The sequence below is a fragment of the Cyprinodon variegatus genome, unplaced genomic scaffold (assembly GCF_000732505.1).
Source record: "Cyprinodon variegatus isolate N-32 unplaced genomic scaffold, C_variegatus-1.0 Scaffold369, whole genome shotgun sequence".
Taxonomy (NCBI): domain Eukaryota; kingdom Metazoa; phylum Chordata; class Actinopteri; order Cyprinodontiformes; family Cyprinodontidae; genus Cyprinodon; species Cyprinodon variegatus.
In genome coordinates this window covers 103607-124542 of record NW_015150822.1, presented here as the reverse complement: position 1 = coordinate 124542, position 20936 = coordinate 103607, and the positions used below count along the sequence as shown (strand labels likewise).

At 38.3% G+C, this 20936-nt stretch overlaps 1 protein-coding gene across 1 annotated transcript in view; it reads right to left on the bottom strand.

The window, feature by feature from the left end:
* Window positions 1-20936, bottom strand: part of galnt2 (polypeptide N-acetylgalactosaminyltransferase 2) — a 69356-nt gene that overhangs the window by 20538 nt on the left and 27882 nt on the right. Inside the window, exons 2-7 of the mRNA XM_015386467.1 lie at window positions 11228-11315; window positions 5887-6040; window positions 711-809; window positions 559-626; window positions 408-473; window positions 177-298 (exon numbers count right to left, since the gene is read on the bottom strand). Of these exons, the coding sequence (XP_015241953.1) occupies window positions 177-298; window positions 408-473; window positions 559-626; window positions 711-809; window positions 5887-6040; window positions 11228-11315 (597 nt within the window). The remainder of the gene's footprint in view (window positions 1-176; window positions 299-407; window positions 474-558; window positions 627-710; window positions 810-5886; window positions 6041-11227; window positions 11316-20936) is intronic.

Genomic DNA, 20936 nt, shown 5'->3' with positions numbered 1-20936 from the left:
TTGCAGAAACAATATCCCTGCTTGTTTTTATAAACATAATGACCCAAAGACCACAGCTGGCTCACATGTTTAAAATCCAGATGTTTATGGAACAATTATGGTGTGCTCCTTTTCACTGTAGCTTTGAATTAAATCAAAAGGTGGTAATAGGAGAGAAACTGCATTAGTGGGTGTACCTCAGCCACTCGCTCCAGTAATGGCTCCAACCAGTGATCATTACATTCGCAGTGGGAGTCCAGGAAGGTGAGGACCGGTGCTGTGGCAGCGTCTGCACCACGGACCCTGGAACGCATCAGTCCTGAGTAAAGGAAAGAAATAAAAATGTATTGAGACAAAACTTTAATCCTGTAGAGAACAGAACTAGCAGTTGAGGTTAATCATCTATTTTGGCCTGTTGTTCACTGTACCTTCTCTGCGGTCGTTCCTGAGGATGCGAACCTTCTCAATCTTGCCCAGAAGAGCTCCATCCTCCGCTGGAACACACACACACGCATAAGCCAGGGCTTTTGTTACTGTCTACTCCCTGATGTTAGGACATGACCGGGATAAATCACTTACGGTTGTCACTGTAGTCGTCAACCAAAATGATCTCTTTGACCAAGTGAGGGGGACTTTTCTTTAAGACACTAAAAAGGAAGAATCATGAAAAAAAAGGATTAAATATAAGCCAGCAAAATCAGAAAACAACAGCCTAAGCAGCATAGAGCTACCTGACGACAGTCCGCAGCAGAGCAGAGCGAGCTTCATTATGGAAGGTGATGACAACACTGGAGGCTGGCAGGTCTGACCTCCACTGTTTACTTCTGCAGCTGCACACAGACACAGAAGAAAGGCAAATTAAACAACAAAACACATTTTTTAAAATGCTCTCACAAATACACAAGCTCCTACGCAGAGACATACTGCTGGATGTGCAAGTCAGGCTGTTTAAACAGATAAATCTGATTCTCTTCACAAAGGCATGAATCTAATGCAGAAAAACTGATGCTAAAGAGGCTGAGACCCACAAATCCTGCCTGGACATAAAACCAAAGACTAATGGTGACAAGATACAGTGCAAGACTGGAAGGAGTGGGACCGGTAAACCTGCTGCTAGGGTACAAAGCCCAGTTCAGATAGAGGATGGTGTTCAGCAGCCACACCTCATGATTATCTGCAGAGGTTTAGTCTGAAAAAAATTATGTCAAATGATGCCATACAAGGTGCCCGGCAAAAGTATTCACGTTTCATCACTTTATATCCACAAACATTTTCAAAGACAGGATACAGAGAGAAAGCTAAGACGCAAAGGCAGTAAAGGTCAATATGTAATATAAATCCCTTTATTGTTCCACAAGAAATTTGTTCTCTGCATCTTAACCCATCCCCTGGAGTAGTTAGCCATTGGTAGGCACCCGGTGAGCAATCAGGGTTTAAGGGTTTGCTGAAGAACCCCGAGTGGAGGCTGTGGGGATTGTACCGGGTACTTATAACCTTCTCAGAGCATAAGCACAGTGCTCTAACCACTAGGCCAACACAAGTGCAAAAATTGAAACATTTTTACTTTGAATGAAAAAATCTCTTTGTGGTATGAAAAATTCATGCCTAGTTCGAGATCAATGTCGTCATGGAAACCTCCCGCTGAAGCATCTGGATACAATGATTTCCTGACAGCACACAAGGAAAAGGTATTGGCCAGTGGATGTGCCAAAAAGCAGGCTGCAAGAACTCCAAAACAAAATTATGTAATTTTGTTCTTGCAGGCTTGGCTGGGTGATAACCTTCTCTGATCTTACACAAAATTAAAAGGCCTCAACTCTGCAGAGAGTTCACAGATTAGCTACATAAAAGAAGCACTGCAAACCAGGCAATCCTGCAAAGTAAGCATTGAGTTTTCTCTCGGGCCATTCAGGAGGCAGTACAGCAAAACAACCTAAGTAATAAAAGCCATTAGATTTAAAGATGCTAAAAGCTGCATTTCAGAGAGTCAGGAGGGTCATATCTATCTGATGCAATATCTTATATTTCATTGGTAGAAGGGTTGCATGAAAAGAAAGCAAACTATAAAACTGCTGGATCCAACGATTTGCTATTAATAAAGAATCCCTAAATACCTCTGCAGTGTTTATGATCAAACAGGTCAGGGATAAAGCTGTGGAGAACATAATTCATCCCAGCTCTCATTTATCCAGAACAAAACATTGATATTTAGATATACGGTTTGAATAAATGTAATAAAAACTTCAAAGAGGTGTGGATACTCTTGCAAGGAACTACATGAGTCTTCCAAATATCACAACTAAGCTACCCTTTGCAATTTATGCTCCCCCGGCCATCAACTGATGACCTTTGTCTCTGATGGACTCACTGATCATTTGCCTTGAGAATCTTAAATCCCCCCCGGCTGGTTTCAGGGATCGCTTTGATTATTTTTCAGACGCTCTAACTTGCCCCCCCGTGAAAGGCTGCTGTTGAGTGTTTGAACATCAAGTCCTCTATCCCAGCAATACATAAGTCAGAGCAGCATTAGCTTTTAAACCGCCTCCATTAGTCTTTAAGGAAAACCTGGTAAAGAAATCACAGCTCTGCCGAAATCTTTGTCAAACCTAAAAACACTTTTGATCTCATCATCTAAGCCCCATGACTCGGGATTAGTATCAACAATAAGGTCAAATTTAAATTCAGGAGAGTCTTAACAATCAGCACTGATGCACATTGTGCAAACAACCCATCAGCATTGGATCAATGGGACACACGTCCCACGGCTGTCAGTGGGCTAATGGCTCTGACACTCTGACTCAGGTCAATATATGAGCAAATGGTGATGGTTGTGTTTACACAACATGCAAAGATAAAGAAATAAAAAAAATGACTGAGCACATCTTAACAGACACTGGCTTAAAACTACTGAATGGATCTAGTGACTGACTCTGGTCACATTAGAAAGCAGTTATACTTTATTTTAAAAGAGAAGGTTATCTACAGATCTTTTGTATTTAAGTAGTAAAAACAAGCTAATTTCATTGAATTAACCATAAATATCACTGGTTTCCCCAAATATTCAGCAGTACAAAAAATTAGCTGGAGGATGATGCAAAAACTCCCATCGCTGAAGATTAAAGCAAGAAACAGACCCCCTGTCATCATAATCATGATGCATACAGAGTGAGAGCATGAAATAAAGCCTGATGGGAAAATGTGATAGCTCAACATGAAACCTTAGAGCATCGCAGAAAAAATTAACTCAAAAGTGTTTCAAAAACAGAGTAAGAACATCTAATCATGAAGGATCAGCAACATAATCTGGTTTTTGTTATTTTTCTTTCTGCATCTGAGAAGACTAAACGCAGCTTTACAACTGATATGTCCACGCTACATGAAACCAATGCATAAGGAGGTATTGGTGTGTGAGCATGAGAGTAGAAAAGGAAACCTGACTAACAGAGTAACATTACAAAGAGTGTAGGTTCTGGTAAGCAAAAGTTTTCCATAAAAAAACAAAGATTTCGCTTTTCTTCCTGAGAAGATTTTAGGCACGTTGGCAATGAGGACATTTTCAGCTTCATCTAACTGGATAAAAAATAAATACCAAAGTAGAAAAATGTTCCCCCAAAAAACACAACCAGAGATGGACGGTAGCACTATTATATTTAGGGCTGCAACTAACAATATCATTTTTTCGATTAATAATCGGTTTCTTAAAGAAGATTGTTTACAAACTTAAACGAGATTAAACTAGAACTTTTCCACTTAAGGAGCTCTGGATAAGGCATACTGACAGATTAAAACTTTTTATTTATTTATCTTAAATTCAAAATGTTTATATATACATATATTTTTTTTAATTTTGATATAATTACTTCCCTAAGTGGGTTGCTCTGTCAGCTAAAGGCATGTTTTGGAGTCTCTATAGCAGTTAACGATTAATCGATTACTAAATTAGCTGACGATTATTTCAATCATCGAATAATCCAATTTATTGTTTCAGCCCTAATTATATTATAATGCTTACTATACAGTGACCAAAGTGTGTATCTTCTGAGAAACTGCAAGCGGCGTCCTGACTGAAAGCTAACAGTCCACAGAGGACTGAGGGACCAGGGTAATCATGTTCAAAAGGTTCTGGCAAGCATAATGGATATATACAGAGGAAAACCTTCCACTAAGCAGGTACTACTGAATCAAGAGACCAGTTTGAGAGAAAAGAGACTGGCTAAATAAAATGCTATTTTATTCATTCTGATACATTTGGACAGAAAAGCAAACCCAAAATCTAAATATTTTACTTTAGAATCCACAAAATGCACAATTGACTGACATTTAGGGAAAAAATGCTTTGTGAAATGCTGTGTGAAATAATAAAAAAATGATTCCAATGCCTCATTGCAATGTTACATGTGGTTTTGGCAATTTTCTAAGAATCATGTTTATTGAACCAATAAAGGAAAAGATGAGTCCATGAAACCACCAAGCTCCAAACGTCTCCTGGCTCTATATTTTGTCTTTATACTGTATTAAAGGAAAACACAGCGTCCCAGGTTCTTCTAGCGGTTTAATATGATGACATGTTGAGAACTATTTGGCCCTTTACAGGAGACTTATCAGGATCACACTGTGTTTGCAACAGTTCTGCCCATGAAATTGCTTTTTTTGCAGGCAAAACCGAGCTTACAGAATAGGAACAATATGTTCAATTGCTTCCTTAAAACAGTTTTATTATGACAAAAATAACTGAAATCTGGACAAAAGATTTACATTTACCAAAAAAAAATTTCAATTTTCACTGCCTAGCTTCCAACTCTAGCGTTTAACACCCATGATTTACACCAAGCAACAAGGGAGGAAGCAAAGATGCCAAAACCAACTCTGGAGGGGCTGCAGAGATCTGACGCTTTTTACAAATCTGTTGTCTTTTGTTGCAGATGCAACATATTCAGTTTGCACTTTGTTACCAGGCATGTAGATGGCTAAATTTTCTAATCTTCATGCGAAACATGATGCTGTGTGAGGGATAAATTAGCCCACATTATCACTCTGAACAGTCTCTCCAAAGATGAGGCACAGTGAAGGCAGCGTTATGCTGTGGGGATGTTCTTCTTCATTACGATTGAGAGATATATTCAGCTGAAAATCTGTTATCAACAGATGCCACATACAAGGTTGTTTTACAGATAATTGAATTATTGGGGCTTAAAGCAAAAGCACATTTTCAAGTGTTTTTATTTCTTTTATAAAACATGTATAATTCTCTCTATATCTGTGTTGATCTTGATAAAATCACAATAAATGATCTGGATGTTTGTCGCTCTATCATGAAAAAGTGAGGAAAAGATGAGGAAACAAATATTTTGTAAGTCACTGCATGTAAGAATACTGATGTCATATCTGGTTATGAAAAGTGACTTTTTCCTTTTTAAATGAGCGTACTAGTTTACAGAGGAGTAAAGTCATCATTACGCTTTTTGACTTCAAATTAAAGGGCAAGGGATTCAGAAGTATAGAGGTCAGCCTAGCAAATACTTTGAGCCTAAAACTGTTTAACAAGAACAGTTGATTTAAATTCCAATCTGGAGAGATGAATGGCATTTTGGCTTATTAACAGATTATTTCCTCAGATTAATTCAGTCGATGTTATGCCAGATCATTTCTCCCCCTCTTCCAAACCGAACAATCTGAAGTCATGGGGATGTGTATGCATGTATGGTTGTGGGACTCTGGTTTTATCTCAGACAACAATGGAGGGTGTTCCCAGGAGATCTTATCCAGTCTGGTACCGATTAGTCAAGCTGACAGGCGACAAAGAATGGCATGAAGACATGCAATCACACACGCAGCAGATGTAATTAACAGAAAAGCCGAGGTGCCCCTGGGGCTCTCGTTTGTATTTTCTTCACAGCAGCAACTTACTGGTCATGTCTCGTATCGGGAACAGAACGGTCCATTTGCAGCTTGTCGCTCTCCACCTGGTTGAACTTGTTTCTTGCATAAGGATCCTGACCGGGTCGGACCAATGTGGCTCCGATGTACAGGTTCTGGTTGAAATCCTGCCACCGCACCTTACCTGTACACAAAAAAGAATACCGTACATAGAAATGATGGACAAATCAGAGAAGATGTGTCAATATCCTTGATCAGTTTAACAGATGATTCATCCAGGAGGTAAAGCCAAAGCTCCAGGGGGCTCATTTACCATAGTTAAGTTCAATGTTCATGATTAAACAGTAAAATAGTGGGAAAAACAAACATAAATGACATAGCTCTATAAGGGGGATACCTATGCTGCTAGAAATCAATTGATGCAGGTTTTTTAAGGCTGTACCGATTATTTTCACATTAGTGTGACTCTTCCCTGATATATTCAATGATAAAAGGTATACATAGACACTCCAGTTTAAACAATAAAAACAAAAATAAAAACATTTAGTAATGAATAAAGCTCAACATCAATGGATAGGAAATGGGAGGAATCGGCAAAGCATGCACTTTAAGTGACAGTAAAGCGTCACTAGACCTTTTCAGCATCCGTTAACCTTTATAATGTTCATATTTTTAATGCTATGCAAAGAGCAATGTATTGATATCTGCTGAATCATCAAAGGTATATTACAGGAAGTATATTTAATAACAAGAAACCTTTGTGAAAAATGTATAATAACTGATAAGGTATGAATATTATATAACACTACGTAACTTTTAGCCACCAGGGGCACAAGACCTGTAGCTTCCAGGTTTAGTCCTTGAAAGCAACTGTCAACACTGCAATGTCGCAACATTAAACAGTCTCCCCTGTTTTTGGAATCTGACAGCAGACTACCGGTACTAAGATTAAGCTATATGGTTTGAATGACAAAAAATAAATAAAATAAAATAAATGTGTGGCATTTATAGTAAAAAAAAAACAGTATAAACACCTGGAGAGAAAAAAAATATACAAAAAAAACGGATTCAGTTTTAAAATACTGTTAGACAAACAAACTGCCAGAGACTGTCACTAAACCTAAAAAGCGTGCTCTGTGTTGGACGGTGGGAATAAGAAATGCAGGCAGTGGGCCGCCTGATGTAAGGTTGCTTCAAGTGTGGCAGCAGAGGGCAGACTGCTTCCAGCTGAGGCTCAACGAGGCTAAAAGCCAGAGCTCAGCGAGGCTGACAGGGAATTTATGCATGAATATGCTGAGCAGGGTTCAGGACTCAGAGCCAGAACACTGTGGTTCAGCTCCAAGAGAACATACATCATATTCTGCTGTAAGTCAGAGGGGAAAAAAAGGCTTGCATTTGCACATTTACTGCAGATTTAAATAAACAAACCAAGAAAGTGGGGTTTATTTTGAAGAACACACCTCTGTGTATTCAGGTGCAGTCTGATAGGATTATAAGGATCATTGTGCTGCAGACAGATTTGTCACATTTTATTTCACAGTTTAACACAGATTAAGGACACACAGCAAACAACCCATTAGTGCGGTTTAGCTGCTGGTTACTAGTCAGGAGGTGGAAATATGAGATTAGAGCATCCCTCTGCATAGGTGGGGGTGTACACCAAAAAACAAAAGAAGCAAACCCCTCTCTGAGGAAAAGACTGTTTTATGTCTGGCATGTTAATTAGAAGAATCAACTACTAGAGATAGTATTAGTAGAGGTGGGACCATGGGATCATTATTATCTATTTCATGAGGAAGTCTCAAATCCAAGGGTTTAAAGTTCAGGTCTTCAGCTTCCATCTGTCTCTGTGACCTTTAGCCTCCTAAACACCCGCACCGGTGTAAATTGTAACATTCTAATAACTAATACTATTTACCTACAAAAGAGGAACTATAAACAACTTGAATAATATCAAATATTGCATTTTAGAAGTACATGATATCAGGAATACGTGTAATTGTGATGTTATTGCTGAATATATTGATGAACCTTAACCCACATTCTCCAGGTTGTTTTTCTTTCCTTGAGTAGAGAAAAGAAAATCATCTCAAGAACTAAAATTGGTCCGAAATCAAACAAATAAATGTATATCGAAATATATCAGCCTGCATCTAAAGTCGCAGATATAAGCAATCTGATAGAAACAGTCTGCTTCTGTTTATGACCCGTTGGTTTATGATAAATGGATCAGCTGTTCTGATTCCCCTTGTTATTGACTACTGTTCTCTACTTGAGTAATATTACTCTATCAAACCTTTTCTAATATTCTATAAATGAGCATAACTTGTGCTCATTTACTAAACTAAGGAAACTAAAAGAACTGTATCGGGGCGTTCCTACTAAAGAATAATCTCTTATAATAATAATCATATAACATATAAATAATAATAAAAGAGATTATAATATAATAATCTCTGTATTGCAAACATCTGTAACTGTGGGTCCCCACAATGTAGTACATTTTACAAACCGCTGCCCCCTAGGGCTGGGTAAAAAAAAAATCGATTTCGAATCGATTCCTGACATTTTTGCAAAATCGATGTCTAGGGAATAAGATTGATTAGTTTTATAGTGATGCGCGTGACGTTGACATTTAAATGAGCAGGAAAGATGCACTCAAGATTACTTTAAGCCACACAGCTGCAAATATAGCCAATAGGTTGACTAAAACATTAACTAATGGGGGTTGACCGGCAAACACCCTGTAGTTGTTACAGACAATGCTGCAAATACGGTTTGTGCAGAGGAGATAATGCAGCTCATGCATGTCTGCTGTGTCCCTGCTATGTTACGTCTGCTTGCTCGAGTGAGGCTTAACTTTGTCACTTTTCACAAAGTTTGCACTTACGAGACAGTTTTCTTCACATCTCAAGTTTAAACTGTCTGATTTACAAGTTTGCACTTTGTGTTTAATGTTACAGGAAACAATAAAATACATAAGTATTTTGAAACACAGTTGAACTACTTTCATTATTGTAAAAACAGATCGAATCGAAATTAATCGATTTAAAACTGTATGAATCAAAATCGGATCGATTCAGGACTTTGGCGAAAATACCCATCCCTACTGCCCCCACATTGTGGGTAAAACAACCTTCTGCAGACAGTTTCCAGGTCAATGTCTACCTTTCTCCTGCCTCTCCAGCTCAGTTTTTTTTTTAAAACAAAGAAACAAATCTCTGAAAAAAATAATGAAATCAGGTGACGCATTTGCATTACAGACGTGTTTTCAACAGGGACAGCTTTGTTTATGTCCAGCTGATAGAATAAGAAGTAGAACCTTATTGCAGTACTTTAGTTCTTTTTTCATTTCAAAATTCCCCTTGAGAAAATATTTTGTTGCTTTTAACTTTCTGTAAAACGTTAATTCAAATGATACGTCAAAATGAAGATACCCACTGTTTTCCAGGGAGGCTTTTTCCCCCATTTGATCTTTTCTAGTTAAAGTAACCGGTTTATCATCTCCTTCAAAGTAACTCTGCACCTGTCTCCTTAAGCTGGCTTCTGTTGATAGTCTCCGCTTTTTGAACAGTTTCTCTTTCCTTTTTCTCTATTTAGTGAGCTGCTCCAGACGGCTGCTGCCCACGGGGAGGTTGTATGTTGCAACAGTTTCTGGAAGTCGTTTGATGCTGTTGTGTTTCCAAGTAATAGTACCAGACATGAAGGATTTATGTCTAGAAATCCTCTGCATATCTTCCCAGAATGACAGCGCTGCCTACCAGCTTAGAGAACGCAAACACTGACGGGATGAGTTTTCATGTCAGCTGCAATGCTCAGCTTCAGAGGGACGCTATCGAAATGAGTTTACAAAATCAGCCAAAACAAAAACATGTTTTTAGGGCAAACGCAATACCTCAAAGCAATGAAATAAATAGAGCTCAGGCTAACAGAGGCTGTCATCACACCTTTAGCAAAACAAACAACACAAGGCATAAATGTCTGAAACATCAGCAAACAGGAGCAGAAGAACCTCTAAAAATAAAAGTTTTATTTTAAAGTTCTTCAGAAACGAATGCCCGATGATCCATTTCTTTCATACAGACCAACACATCCTACTGAGCATTATGACAGAGTTCAGACCGGCTTGTAAACATCTCAAGAAACATATAGCCTCACACATAGCCTCATCCACTATGTGACTGTCTTTAAGTGTAATTTGATGACATAAGATGGATTTATGAAGTTTTGATTCAGCCTAAAATAACCTTAAGGAATACTAGAAATTATTTAATAAAGTTCATATTGAGTTTTAAAGGTATTTTTAATCACTTTCAGTCATGCCAATATTTATTTTCTAAACTCTTACGGTTGGAGCAAAGCATTACTAAATATAAAAATGATATATTAAGTAATGCTAAATTAAACTGCTTGATTAAACTGCCTCAGCTTGCACTGAATAAAGAATTTAAAGCATAGTATTAAAAACACAGGCTTTTTGGAAACGTATGACACTGTAACAAATTTGATTTGGTTCATTTATATTTAAAATATTTTCCTGCAAGGAAATCAAGTTCATCTTTACATTTTTCACCTTCTAATCTTTCCATCTTTTAATCTTCAGGCCCCTATTCCTCCATCTCCTTGTTTGTGACCATCTCTCTGCCTATCTTACCAGGTGCATTACTGCTGCATTTGACACAGCAACAATTTCAAGCCTGAATTACCCCTCAAGTCAAAATGTCCCGATTTTTACTTCCAAATAGGATCCCATTTGGGATGGGAGGGAAGAAAGTGTTCAGCAGATGCATGACGCGGTCGTGTGAGGGATGCACACAGGCTGCTGTGGCATTGAGTCTCTGTGATAATGAGAGATCATCAATCAGCCATGTTCTCCCGCCGTTCCTCTCTGTAGTGTACACTAAAGAAGTAGGCTGTTTATACATCTTGGACATAAAAACATACTTATATAAATCACCTAAGTCAAAAACAAACCTGATGCACCATCTATGGTCGTCTGATTATGAACTAGTGGGTAAAAACTGCAGCCATCTACTGAACTCCATCCGTCTAAATTCCGACAGTCTTAAGTTGTTCATGTTTTAGAAAACCTCTCCAGGCTGCAGGACAAAAAGCAGAAGTAGATAAACTGTTTGAAGATTTTATTTGAAACTTGCTTGAAAAAAGGAAAATGTCAAAGAAATGTATCTCTGCATCAGCTCATCAGCATGCAACCAAATCTGCTGGTAGTCAGGACATTTCAAAGGCAATGCGAAAGTGAGGTTTAAGAACAAAAATTACAGATTCTAAGAGGGATGATTTTTTAATGCTTTGTTTTCCCTATCTACAGTTAGAGCTCAGGTGGGCTGATATGAGGAGGTGTAGTTCCCACCTGGCGGCAGGGCGTCGATGGTGTGGGCCTTCTCATCTGCACTCTGAGGTCTACCGCGGATGGACGAGTAACTAGAGCTCCACTCATCCTGAAAGCAAACAAAAGAAAAAAAATAACAGAGATTTCCGATTAGACCTTTCCAAAACACATGAAATACACATATATATATACACACATGCATTTTATACAATGTTTATTGTTCTTTTTAGCTGTTTGTAGTGAAAATCTGAGTAAAACATGAAGAGTGAGGGATAAATGCAGAGCATGAGGGAATATTCATACCATCTGAACCCTTTTACATCTTTTACTCTACTTCATTTCTTTTTTCTTGAGACGTTGTGTCAGTGAAACCTGTGATACAACTATCACTAAAGCTCAACTCTTATAATTCAACCAGGCAGACAGCTGTTGAAAACATTCATCGGCTTGAATGGTTTCTCCCTTTGAGGGCATTTCTGTATTTTACTCATCTTCATTTCAGCTCTGATCATTACTGGAGAAAAGCCACTTGATACTCTTCAATACCATGAATCACTCAGGCATAAAAATGGCCCCCAGCTCTTCTGATAGCGTTTGGGTCCTTGGACTCTTGACTATAATTAAAAAGTAAATCATCCATTTTGTCATCACTTCAGTCATCAAGCCCTCAGTCAGTAAATGCAATAGGTTTCACCTCATTCACCATTTAATGCAGTCATGAAAAAAGAACCAATCCACCTCTTAGGGTTATCCTTATTTGACCAATAAGGATAAAATCTCTAAAGCTTTTTCAGTTTCAGCCGTCGCTTTGCGAGGTTTTCTTGGCTGACACCTTTACCATCTACCATTATTATTACACGGCCCTCAATCTTTGCATTCACATTAAAAACCAGCAGATCGATGAGAGAGGCAAAGCAATTAGTACCATTCATTCCCTGTTCCACCTGCTGCCCTCCGTTTAATAAAACTGCAGGTGAACTTTCTTGTTTTTTACTCTGTAGCTCATTTTCACCTTCACCCCCTTCCAAATGCTTTATCGATCCATTCTTTTTCTTTTTACCGCTACAGCACGATTAAATGTCACCACAGCAGCATTAATCAGGTATTTACTTACACCTCAGAGAAATTATTTTCTTCTCTATATTTAGCTCAATCATTTTCAAGCCTTTTTTATGCAAAGAAGAGAGGAAAAAAAGCCTCGCTTTTATTTCCCACTCTGTGGAAAATCTCCATGCCCACTCTGTCCTAAAACCACCACGATTACCAAGTCTGGAATCCAAGATTCAGAACAACCGTACATCAAAAAGTTTACACAGACATAATGACTATGAGTGTTGGGGAAAGATGAGTCAGTCAGATGGTAAACGCTCAGCATGGCATGGAAATAAAGCTGTTAGGATTCTTCAGAGTCAGCCTTTTTATGGGAAAACAGGAGAAACATGAAGCTGCAAGCGATGAGCTAACTTTGTAGAAAATGTTAATGCTTAAAATATCACAATTGGAATATCAAACCTTTATTACACAGGTAAAGATATTAACCATGATAAATATAAAATCTGAGCTTCCTTATAGTCTCGTTAGTTGTCAATAATTTAACTTTATTGATCTCACATTGGAGAAATGTACCTCTTCCTTTAACCAATCCGCTTGGGGAGCAGTGGGCTGCCAAGGTGCGGTGCCTGGGGAGTAATCAGGGGTTAAAGCTCTTTTTGTGTAGGGTCCCTGAGTGGCAGTCAGTGGGAGTGGGGCTCCAACTCAGAACCTCTGGATTCCAAGCTCTATGCCCTAACCGCTAGGCTGCTAGCTCCACTTAAAGCAATTTGATTTTAAAGAAAACAATTTCCTACGTCGCTTTGATCAATTATTTATATATTTCTATATATTTATTGATCATTTCTGCTTACTTTGATGATTTTGGCTCACAGTTGATGTGCACAGAATAAAAGTTCAGTTTATTAACTTCCATCTGAAAATCCAGAAGTTAATCTGCTTGTTTTTTCATGTCTCAAGATGAACTTTCTTTTTCCATCAAATAGCTGAGTTGTGTCTTTAACTCCCTGGAAACCTTTCTGCCCTTAGCTCAGCCAAATTACACAGGGATCTGCACATTAAATCTCCGTTGTAGAAACACCTCTTCTCGTTAAGATGTCTATTAAAAAACTTTGCACGAGTGCAAAAACCAAAGCACAAAGCTAATCTGTGCAGGACCAAACAGTGCATTCAGTCCTGGCATGTAGCTTTCTATAAGGTCTTTACTACGTTTGAAGAGAGAGCAGAAAAAAGCTAAACGCCTTTTCTTTTATGCAGCGAGTTTTTAGTGAAGGAGCCTGAGTTGGGAGCCTTTTTTTATCATATAAAAAAAACCAAGCTGTGACTAATAGTGTTAGCTCTGCTTTTGTTGATTGTCAGTAAATGATGACTGTGTTAAAACAAGCCTGCAGCATTAACACTGGGACCCTGGGAGCGACACAGCTAAATGGCATTCAGCCATTCCAAATTAATTATTTACTCATCCTGCTGCGACGTTCAGCCTGCCTTTAGTGTAGTTTGCCAGACGTGCAATCCAGAAGCAAAACTCCTGCACATTAAAAACTTCACTCAACTCAAGAGCTTCAAGTCATCATCACTGGCTTGTTTGACAAAGAAGCGAAGCCAAAAACTGGGCAAGGCGACTGTGACTAACAGTAGTTAATCTTGTAATCACTGGATCAGCCTGTGAAAGTAAAGAAACTAAGAACAAGAGATGCAGCTAAAAACAATATCCAATTGTGAGCTCAGCATCAAAGATTTCTGGTTATCACAGATCAACACTGAGAGCAACTGGACAGAAAACACAGGGAGGTAAAACCGGCACTTTAACTACATGTGGATTCTAGGAATACTGCTGATTTGAAGAAGGTTGAAAAGAACAACAACAGGGATCAGAAACAGCGAGGTTATATTGTTGACACTCAGCATGTGAACAGTGCAGAACTCATCTGCCTCTGGCCTGACTGACATAATGCTTTATCATGAACAGCCTAATCCTTAGAAATCACAAGGAAAAATGTTTAAACAATTTTAAAGTGATTTAATTTTTATTAAATGCATCTTCATGCAGCAGTCACTTTCCTATGGAAGTCAGAACTCCCATCATCCCTTTATAGCGGACTCAGTGAAATACTTAATACCTAATTTTAATCTAAAAGTGTCACTGGAGGACACTCTTAGCTTAAGGTGCTACAACAAATACTATATATATCTATACATCTATATATCTATATATATATAGATATATAGATATATATATATAAATATGTTCACTGTAGTCTTGTGCCTACTACATTTTAAAATAGAGCTGTATCTTAAAAATGACAAAATTTGTTTTTCTTACTGGTGCATTGATGTGATTGAATTATTTGTTATTCATTATTTGACGCACTGATGTATATCAGCCTAATGTGCAGACAGATGTACAAAATTAAAATCTAATTTGCTCCATATGAGACAGATATTAATATTAGGCACTTTAAAAACATTCCCAGAGATTTTAAGAGTTGGCATCTACAACATCCTGGAAAAGAAATAAGAATATATAACACTGTTCTAATGTCTGTGGCGAATAATACGTTTTCTTTTTTTCTTTTTTTTATGTGATTTGCACTATTTTGGCCCTAAAAGATTATAGTTCTCTTCCCAGCTTGTTTGGATTTTCCTTCTTTTGAAAGCTGCTGGATTGTTTTTCTGCCTGTTTTTTAATATCTCTCTGATGCCTTTGTTTATTTCTGCACTAAGTGTTGAATGGACACCATTTAACACGAAGAGAGAAAAAATGTAGGGTGATATTCCCACAGCTACTTAGCAGGCATCATGATGTAGAACAGATCTACCATATGTGGGGGGGTTTAACCACTAAATATGCACGTGAGGATTTGTTCTCTCTACATCCCAACTGACTGTCACCTTATCTGAGCATCTGATAGCAAGAAAAATCCACACTAATCTGACCACATCCGCCCATAGATTACAGCAGATACAAGTCAATAGTTCACTAGAGACAGACAGAGCCCCCACACAGAGCTATGAGGCAAAAGAGACGGGAACATGACTGCTGAGCCTTCACACAGAAACCAAATCCACATACGTTTAGTTGGAAAGGGGAGAGAGGAAAGGCATAGATGAAAGAAAGCCAAAAGAAATCCTGTTTGCCATAAAAACATGGAAGAAGGTTCTCTTCGGGAGTGAAAGTAACACATCTGTTTCAATGTCCAGAGAAAAACACGGTGGTGGTGGAATCATGCTGTGGTGTTGGTAGGGTTCCTAACCCACAGAGCACTCTGAGGTTTACAGTAGAAGCCATTCAAAATGGCCCTTCCCAGTCAAAAGCCAGCCGGATGACAGCAAAATCCCCTCCAACTTCCAGCCCCTGGCCTTCTCATTAGCGTGCATATTTTTTTACTCTGACTGCACCCTTTCACTGAATTACAGGGTCTGACCAGGAGATAACGCTTCTCTTTAGATCTTAATGTCGACAAATAATGACAGAAAGAATATTTTAGCACAAAGATAGATGTTTAAAAAGGAATCGTAGGGGACTAGCCAAGGACCAGCCAAATTTTGAATGACTACTACTGTATTTACTGTGTGATCTGGAATCAGACACACCCCTCCATTACGCCAGTTAGGATAAAACACCTTCACTTACAAATGATCAAAATAATGAAATTTAATTTAAAGAAATGTATAACTGTAAGAACAAAAGTTACAATTTCCATAAAGCAAACAAAGGCTCAATTTGAAATGTATAAAGTGGCTCAGCATTCACACTCAACCTACACAAACCAGATTAAACAGTATCTGAAATGATGGGCTGTGCAAATGATGAGATTTTCTCTGGAGATTAAATCTAACACAGCAGCACTAGCTAACTAACAGGACATAAACTGGGAGGTCACAACTAGGGATGGGAATCGAAAACCGGTTCCTGTTCAGAACCGGTTCCGTATTTTCCGATTCCATGGCATCGTTTGTCAGCTCGCTGAACGATTCTTTTTTCGATTCCCGCAGCACCAGAGCCTAGAGCGCCGGCTCTGGGGAGCACGACTTACGTCACGTTTTTTACGTAAGTTACGCAAGTTACGCAAGTTGGAAGAACTATTCGAGGAGGAAGACAACGAGCTGCGGTCACTTTGTGAATCAAAGCCCCGTCTTTCCTTAGCCCAGAGGGTAGATCAGGAACTCCAGCTCTATAAAAGCTTGCCCTCCATCCCCTGCAGGGATAGCGCCACACTGTGGTGGTGGAACAAGCAAGATACGCTGCCCTTGCTATCTGGACTGGCTGAAAACTACCTCTGTGTGCAGGCTTCCTCCACCCCATCTGAGAGGGTGTTCTCCACGGCTGGAGACACCTTAAGCGCTGAAAGATCCTGTATCCTTCCAGAAAAAGCAGGTATGCTCATCTTTCTGCAAAAGAACTGTTAATTTTCCCTACTACTGTTTTATAATTAGTATTTTTTGTTATTTAAAATAGGTTATTATCCCATCATTTGTGATTAGACATTGTTGGTTATTAAGTTTGTTCTTGTATTCATTTTTCATTTAAACACGGATGTTACTCCAGTTTCACATTTCCTGTGGACATCTTGATCTTGTTGAGTTTGTAAGATTGTGCAATAGTTAAGTAAACAAAGTTGATGCTGATAATCAAACTGTTTGTTCTCCTTTTTTCCCCAAATTGGAATCGAAAAAAGAATCGATAAAGAATCGAATCGTTTCATAGAATCGAAAAGGGAATCGGAATCGTGAAAATCTTTTCAATTCCCAACCCTAGTCACAACAACACTGTTGGACAAAACTGAACAAATGTTAGAGCAAATGTTCCACATTAAGTATTTCTTGCACTTATTTTTATTTTCTCATCATTTAAAATAAAATGCAAAAAATGGGAAAGGTTTATATTTTATTTCAGAAGAACATTCTCTGAAATATTATCTAAATGAGTGAGAGATAAAGCAAAAACAAATCAAGTATCAACAGCTTTCTTAATGCTGCAGTTAAAAATTGTACTGTAACTTAATATTCTCAAAATGTTGGAATAAAAAATTTTAATTATTGAAGCTTTATTTGTCATCAGCCTAATCAAAAACACATACATTAAACATGGGAGGCATGTATTAGTTAAAAAGAAAAAGAAAAGGATTGCAATGGGTAAAAAGACCAATCATGATATTTACTTTATCTTTAGCAGGATGCAGGCTGAGATTGCATGAAAACAGTCTCCAATAGCAGCTCCTATCTTGCTGCTTCACAATTAGTGAATTAGGGATGTCGGAAAAAATCGTTTCGTCGATATATCATGATTTTAGACTCCCGGATATAATATCGATTTTTCAGTTGGAATCATCGATTTTAAAAAACAAAACGTTTTTACCTAAAAAGATTAGGGAAAATGGAACCTGGCAGATAGAGCTGTGGAGCCCTTTAGCTGTGCAGCACCATATCTGTAGTTGGGGCAGTCACAGTGGAAGACGTGGACTGACTCACACCTCAAACAACATGGATACCAAAATGACTAAATGATATATCTTCTGATGAACATTTACAGCACTTTTTTATCTATTCATTTCATTTTGATATCTGTGAAAATTATTGCTATATATAGTGATATTACAATATTGTGATAATATCATATCATGACCCAAGTATCGTGACGCGTATCGTATGGAAACACCTATGCCAAAACTCACCCCTATTTACAATCTGGTTAAAGTTTTATTTATGCTCTTTTCTATCATGCTTTTTCTTTCCACTCAGCTTTCTATCCACATGCTTGAACACAGCACCTTGAATAGCTTCCTCCTTAAGGAACGATATCTTGAGGCCTTGCAGAGTTATTCTTTTTCATGGTCCCCTTGATAGTGTAAGATACGATACGTCCATAACGTGACATTGTGCTTTTAAAAATGATTTAGTAAGAAAGGAACTTTATGTAATATTTAAATTTTATGAAAACAAAAGAACAAGAAAAACTATACGCTACTTTTGGTTTTCATTCACTGAAGGACAAAAAAATGAAATATAGCACTCAGCGTGTAATACATCTTTGTAATACATAGGTTTAACTTTTTGACCTGATCAGCTACCATAGATGGCCTACAGGTATGCTATAAACTGTTTTCTCCATCTTGGATCAAATTATTATATAGAAGCATTTTACATTTGTTGTTTAAAATCATCTGAAGATGGTAGTTTCAGACTCTGATTTACGGCGTGATATAACATGTGTTAATACAGCTAAGCCCACAGAGGGAAATTGTCATGTGCCATCTGTTGAAGGCATTCAGCTGCAGGCTGATTTTTTCCACTGAGGTTCAGGCCCTGATGACATCCAGCATCTGCCTTGCTAAAGGCCCCATATGTAAGACACCAGAACCAGCTCTCAGTCTGCTGATATCCAGCCTGAGGCCGACTCTAACTTCAACCACAATGTGAACACAATCACAAACTGTGTCTCCCTGTGAGAATCAAACCACAGCTTTCCTGAGAAAAGGTTCCCTAAACAAGAGACTGTTGGGTTTTGGGTTTTTTCTGTCGCCACTTTAACTAAACGGAGGATGTGTTTAACCGGCCTGTCTGCTCAGATAAACATCAAAAAACTTCTCGGGAAATTAAAAATATAGACCATAATCGATATCCATCAATTCTCGTCTTTGTTTCAGATGATATAAGAAGAATTTATGGAAATCAAATGTCCTCTTTGATCCAAACACGGGATCCCAATACAAGACCAAGGAGGATAAATCAATCTCCACAGAACTTCATCTGCACTCAGATACACTTTTTCAGAGATGTAAGGACTGCAAAACAACTTTAATACTGGAAATCAAAGGGTTTAATGCAATACAAGCATAGAGGCTTGGTCTGTGTTTATTTCTCCAATAGAAACTATACTGGCCACAAATGTATTTATTTTGCTCAGTAGTTTTTGTCAAATTTCACAAGCCTGGTTAAAGAACTGTTGACTGAAATAAGTTTCATTTGGAGTCTTTGTTGATGTTCCTTTATATTTTGAAGGAAAGTTGTGAATTTATTCCATATCTGTTAAAGAATGTCTGAGTTTGAATCACTCTTTCATCTATTGCCCTAATACCACCGGCAAACTGAAAATGATTTGATTAAATATTAAATAACAGATGGATTTAACAGCATATTTGTACAGGATGCTGCTGATGTAGGCAAGTGGAAATAGACAAATTGCATAAACAGACTTTGGTTAGATGACAAACTTTAGCTGCTAACCCTCAGCTTGGACCTTAATAATAATTAATCACGCTCCAAAATGTAAGTGGAGTCACAACACAGGGAGCATGCTGTGCATTTTCTGCACAACGATTGACAATGCTGTCTCTGTGTATGTTAACAGGCAACAAGCACTCTATTAATACCCCTAATTCAGGCTCCCGCAGTGACATTGCCCCCCTTCCATTTCCCTCCCAAGGTCATCCTGAAATTTGTTTGTAGAAGAGAGGAAAGAATCTAGAACAAGTCACATTTTCCCCCTCTTTAATCACAGCTCCGTCCTCAGGCTTACACACACACTCGAACACTGAGCATCTCCTGGCAGAGACTCAACTTGAGAGATGAAAGAGGAGAAAGGAAGCATGTTGCTGGAAACAAGGCCTCAGAAACAGCTGTAAGTGGGGTGTCATTACGCAGCGGGATGGAGAAGGTTACAGAAAGGAGGCAGAGGCAAGCTGCCGGCGTCTTATTCTGCAAGATAGATTCCAGAGCTTAAAATTGCTGCATCTAACTGTGTTTATGCCCCTTTGGCAGCGAATGTAATTGGATAAAATAACTGACAGATGACAGGGTTTTCCTCCCTTCTTCTACTTTCTTCTAACTTGATTTTATTTTAACAAATCTCTCACCAACTCTCAACTTTCTGCCTGCCACCTTCTTAATCTCACTTTAAGCTTTTCACTCCCTGATTTAGCTCTCTTCAAGATGTTGTAACATCCAGAGCTACCTGATAAAACACCTAAATATGTTATAAAAAACATGGTAATACATCCTGGGAGTGAGAAAGTAGGGCTTTGAAAACATCTCCGCTAATCGCATCATGCCAGATTTTGCTTTATATAACTGATCCTAGTTAAATATTGCTGTAAGGAAATACAGCAAAACAAACTGCACTTTTTTCACCTTTCGTGAGAAAAATGAGGAGCAGAAGAAAACAATACAGCTGAGGACAGAAGGAAGCAGTGAGGCATTTTATCAAGTAGGTGTACAAACCACCTGGACTGTGTGATACGTTTGTTGTTAGAAGAATTCCTTTCATTATGTTAAAAGTTAATTAGGCCTGGGCGACAAACCGGACTTTTCTCGTTACCGTCATTCACTACGATAACCGGTGACAATTTTCCCATGCTGGTAAAAGAAATAAACTTAATTCTGCCGTTTTTTTTCCTGTGTGCAATCTCCTTGTGTAATCACGTGACTCCACCTGTACAGTCAGACAGAGCGCAAACAAAGCATGGCGGATTTACCCAGTGAAGAAATGGCTAACACAGCTGTAGACAAAACAATATCAGTTAATCCAGTGATATAGTTCCCAAAAAAAATCTGTAATTTGGAAATATCTTGGGTTCCACAAAGAGGATGTAGAGCGAAATAACGCAAAATGCAAAGTTTGCATTGTGGAGACTGTCAGGACTGCCCAACGTACCGGTAATACATCCAACCTCTTCCACCA